This window comes from Quercus robur, chromosome 2, assembly GCF_932294415.1.
Source record: "Quercus robur chromosome 2, dhQueRobu3.1, whole genome shotgun sequence".
NCBI lineage: Eukaryota > Viridiplantae > Streptophyta > Magnoliopsida > Fagales > Fagaceae > Quercus > Quercus robur.
Window position 1 is genome coordinate 21,543,337 of NC_065535.1, and position 5,105 is coordinate 21,548,441.

The 5,105-nt window shown below is 35.2% G+C and overlaps 1 protein-coding gene across 1 annotated transcript; it reads right to left on the reverse strand.

Annotated features, from left to right (window-relative positions):
• Window positions 1-3,375: 3,375 nt before the first annotated feature.
• Window positions 3,376-4,572, reverse strand: LOC126696156 (uncharacterized). Its single transcript, XM_050392941.1, has 2 exons — window positions 4,325-4,572; window positions 3,376-3,709 (listed from the first exon to the last, which is right to left on the reverse strand). The coding sequence occupies exons 1-2, from the start codon at window positions 4,570-4,572 to the stop codon at window positions 3,376-3,378; spliced, it is 582 nt and encodes a 193-aa protein (XP_050248898.1).
• Between the last annotated feature and the right edge of the window lie 533 nt (window positions 4,573-5,105).

The window sequence follows — 5,105 nt, forward strand, 5'->3', positions numbered from 1 at the left end:
GTTCAGAAGTTTTATTTTGGTCCTAAAATTCTACTTATATTTTACGGTTAGATTTGCCGCTGTGTATCCATGAACAAAGGTATTATTACATTTTCATTAGGATATATATATATATATATATATATATATATAATCCTAGATTGAGCCACGGAATTTCAAGAAATCCGTGATTTTGGCTTAAGTGGATTTGTACATATAAAATATATATAATTCTAGTTTTGGGCCACTGTGTGTAATCCATGAACTAAGTCATGGATCAAGATATTATTCATGGAGATGGCCTTCACGTGTTCATTAGAGTTATATAATAAAATTCTAGGTTGCCCACTGTGTGAACAAGCCATGGATTACAAATATCTATTCAAGTATATGGCTCTTACATTTTCATTGGAGTTTTATATTAAATCCTAGGTCAATGATATTTTTGGCTACTACCTTCCCCATGGCAATATGAGTTTCGATTAATATAAGGGAATATTATTGGTTAGAGCATCATTGGTTAGAGAAACTTTAATTTAGTGTTAAAAGTGTTATTAGTTCAACAAAGTATAATCCTAGTGAGTCCATTTGTATAGTTCTATAAGCTTTATATTTTGTAGAAGATATTAAGTATATTTCCATGATTGATTATAGGTCCTATTTAAGAGTATTTTGAGACCATTTGGAGGGTGTTTCAGCTGGACTTTCAGAGTGATTCAAGTGCGGTAAGTAATTATGCATAATATGCACAAATTTTATTCTTTAGGTTCTTAGAAGTTAAAGATTTTCAAAAGTTATGTTTTTAAAACTTACGTTTTCTAAAGTTTATCGAAAGCATTATTTTTACATCATTGAAAGGGAAACTTCGACTTTTAGAAGATGTTTTAAAGAGAAACTTCGAATTTTAAATAATGTTTTGAATGTCCAAATCTCATTAGAAGATGATTTCTAAACTAAACTATTTTCCAAAAATAATTGAGTTTCAAAGTAAGTTTTCTAAAAAGGGTCTTGTTCTTTAAGTTTGTTTAAAACCAAGTGATTTCAAAGTCATATTCTTATTTTTCAAATGGTATTTAAGATGTTTCCTTTAGCAAATTGGGTTTTCAAACTTACTCAAGAATTGTAAAAATATTTATATAAACTCTTCAGTTCTTATTCATTCCCTAAGAAAGTCAAGCATCCTTTGATTTATGTTCAATTTGATATTGTGATATTCACTATGCCTTTATATTTGGAATAATTGTTAATATTAAGAAAATTATTCTATTTTGTATATATTTTGTTTTGTGATATGTGACTCAAAATAAGTGTTTTTAGAATTGATCAGATATATGTGTAAATCCGCTCATAAGATTGTATGTGAGAATATGTGTTGATGCCTCACCAGCAGGGGTTAGATGTTGGTATCTGCTTACAGGATTGTATGCGAGAATATGTGATGTGTATATATGGCACTGTGCTCTAATCAATTATATGTATGTGTTTTCTAATGATATTAAGATGTGATTACATATGTATTAAGTGATTCATTATATGTTTTGGAATAATTATTTTTGATATCATTGAATGAGCTTGTGAAAAATCAAAATACTTGTGCTTTGTTAACTCTATTCCGTTGTATACTCTATATAATTACTTACTAGATGTGTGGCTCACCCCATCAATTACTATTTTCAGATTAAAGTGTAATTGAGAATCTAGAACATTTGGATCGCTTTGTAAGGTGCAAGGTAGAGCGTGGAAGTTGTAGGCGACTTCAGTATTACTTGAAGACTTGTAGAATTTTAGTTACCTTTATTTTGTAATTCATGTTTTATATTTTGGAGATTATTTCCAAATTGTGGAGTTTAGATTTTTTGTATGAGGTTATTTATCAAGAGCATTGTTTCTTTGGAGTTTTAAATTATTTTGGATTATTTATGCTTATTGAGTTATATAAGTTTAGCAAGTTAGTCATGCATCTAAATTCATGTTCTATGGATTTGGGTCATGACAATAATCCTATTTCTTTGATCTTGGTAGAAACTCTTCTAGGACTGGATGCTTTATTTCATGGTGGAGAAACTCAAAACTTCTTAGGGAGTCCATTAACTTTGCAGATATGGCTGATGGAGCGACTGGACATGATTGCCAAGCCTACGACCAATAATTATGGGCCTAGCAGTTTTCTTAGCAAGGTTGTAATCAAAACTGAGTGCCAAACTGAGAGTGACTGGGTGAAGTTCTTGGACAAGAAATTTAGTACCTCAATTCAATGGGACTGTTATTGGTGGAAGTGCCCACCCCCTCTACTGCGGTCTTTAGGATTAGACCACACCTTACTTGTTGGGTTGCGGAGGGCAACTTTCTACAAGGGAGATAGACTCTTGAGGCAATTCAAATATGAGCAAGGAATGTCTGGCGGCAAAAGAAGAAGAACTTTCTCTCCTATGGACACAAATCCTACTTCTGTAAAGAACATGCTATTAGGTTTAGAGATGGCTGACCGAGTGGACCAATCTTTTGTCAAGGTTCACTTTCACAAGATGACTACAAAATACTCTAATTGATTGATAGACAAGATTGTTGATAAGGAGGCTGAGAGGATTGCTATGAGAGAACAGTTTCTCAAAGACAACCGGGAAAGATTCGATGAAGACAACTGTGAATTCAAAAGAAGGTACAATGATGACAAAGTACCTATCATAGAAGAAATCAAAGATCAACAGAAAAAGAAAAGATTGAAGACAAAGTGACCTTCTTATTTTTTTGGCTTTGAACATGTTTATTTAGAAGTTGATGTAAAAACTCTTATGTTTAGGAATTATTTAGAATTTGCAGGTTAGGGATTCTATTTAAAGTGTAGGCTTTTGGGGTTTGAAATTTTTTATGGTTTGGTTTAGGGTTTGGGTTCTTGGATTTTGTGTAATGACATGGTTTAATGGAATGGTTGAATTTTTGGAAATTTGGTTAATGGGAAAATGGTGGTTTTAGGAAATTGTGACCGAATCATTGCATGGTTGCCTACATACCCCCTTGATAGAAGGATCAGGTCATCACGTAGTTCATTGATGATGATTTTTTATTTGCCTTAACTTTTGCCTAGGTCGCCCTTTCGGGTTTTCAACCTAGCAGGCTCTCTCACTCTTTTTTTTTACCCTCCTTTTGTATAGATTGCCCTTTCGGATTTTCAAATTACCCTTTTTTTTTTTTGCTCTAATTTTTGCCTGGACTGCCTTTTCGGGTTTTCAACCTAGCAAGCCTCTTTTTTTTTTTTAGTCAAACCTAGGAATGGAAATAACATAATTTACAATTACCATCTCAGACGTGGTACTTCTTCAATTCGTCCATGTTTGTTGGCTCAGTGAAAGGGTTTGCATCTAAGTCCATCAATCTTATTGCTCCCCCAGAGTATATCTACTTGATGATGTATGGGCCTACCCAATTTTGCTTGAACTTTCCATTTGCATCTTGAACCGAGGCTTGGATTTCTTTCAACACTAAATCCCCCAACGTCAAATCTCTAGTTCTCACTTTCTTATCAAAAGCTTTCCTAAGCCTCCTTTGGTAACCTTGAATATGATGCAAGGCTTTGAGTCTTTTCTCATCTAGCATGCACAACTGATCATATCTGCTTTGTAACCAATCTGCTTCAGGGATTTCACTTTCCAATACTGTCCTTAGTGAACGGACACCCATCTCAATGGGAAGGGCTGCTTCCATCCCATACACCATGAATAAGGAGTGGCTCCTGTGGAAGATCAAATTGATGTTCTAAACCCCCAGAGTGCATAAGGCAATTGTAGGTGCCAGTCCTTGTAGTTCTTTGTGCTCTTCTTCAAGATTCGCCCTATATTTTTATTAGCAGCCTCAATTGTTCCATTAGTCTGAGGACAGTAAGGTGAAGATTTGTGGTGTCGAATATTGAACTGTCGTAGTAGCTTCTCTGTTTCTCTTTTAAAGTGCAACCCATTATCTAAGATAATTTCATGCGGTACCCCGTATCTGTAGATGATATTGGTCTGAATAAACAGAGCAACTTTCTTTAAATTCAGGACTTTGTATGAAGCAACTTCTACCCATTTGGTGAAATAATCAATGGCTACGAGTATGAATTCATGGCCATTGGATGCTTCTGGGTGAATCTTCCCAATAATGTCGATTCCCCATGTAGAGAATGGCTAGGGTGATGTCATATTGTATCCTCCCCAAAAATCTTCGGATCTCTTTTTCAGTTCTTGGAGGTTTCATCTCTACAATTGCCTTGATTTTGTTAGGATCAACTTCTATTCCCCTCTAGCTTACCATAAACCCTAACAGTTTTTCGGATGTAACTCCGAAAGCACGCTTCTTTGGATTCAATCACAACTTGTAGAACTGGATTCTTTCAAAGAACTTCCTTAAAGCTAGTATGTGTCCTTCACAGTCTTTGGACTTCACTATCATATCATCAACATAAACCTCTACTTCTTTATGGATCAAATCATGTAACAAAGTGGCGGCTGCTCGTTGGTAAGTAGCACTAGCATTTTTAAGGCCAAATGGCGTGACTTTGTAGCAATATGTCCCTCGTGGAGTGATAAGGGAGGCTTTCTCCATATCTTCTAGAGCCATCTTAATCTGATTGTAACCTAAAAATCTGCCCATAAACAATAGCAAAGCATGACTTATTGTGTTGTCAACTATAACATCAATGTAAGGGAATTAAAAGTCGTCTTTTGGACTAGCCTTATTCAGATCTCGAAAATCTACACACATTCTGACCTTTCCATCCTTCTTTGGTACTGGAACCACATTAGCTAACCATTTTGGATAGTTGACCACTCTCAGGAATCCTGCATTGTACTGTTTCTTTACTTATTCTTTGATCTTGAGAGTCCACTTTGGCTTTATTCTTCTCAACTTCTGCTTGACTGGCTTCATGGTTAGATTTGTTGGAATGCAGTGTTGTACTATATCTGTATCAATCCCAGGCATGTCTTCATATGACCAGGCAAAGACCTCCTTGAACTCTGTCAGTAGTGCCAAAAATGCATCTTTCTCTGAAGTGGTTAGGGTATTGCCCACTTGGATCATTTTGGGCTCATCATTAGCTCCTAGGTTAATGGGTTGGGTTTCTTCTTTTATGGGTTCTAGGTATCCAAGTT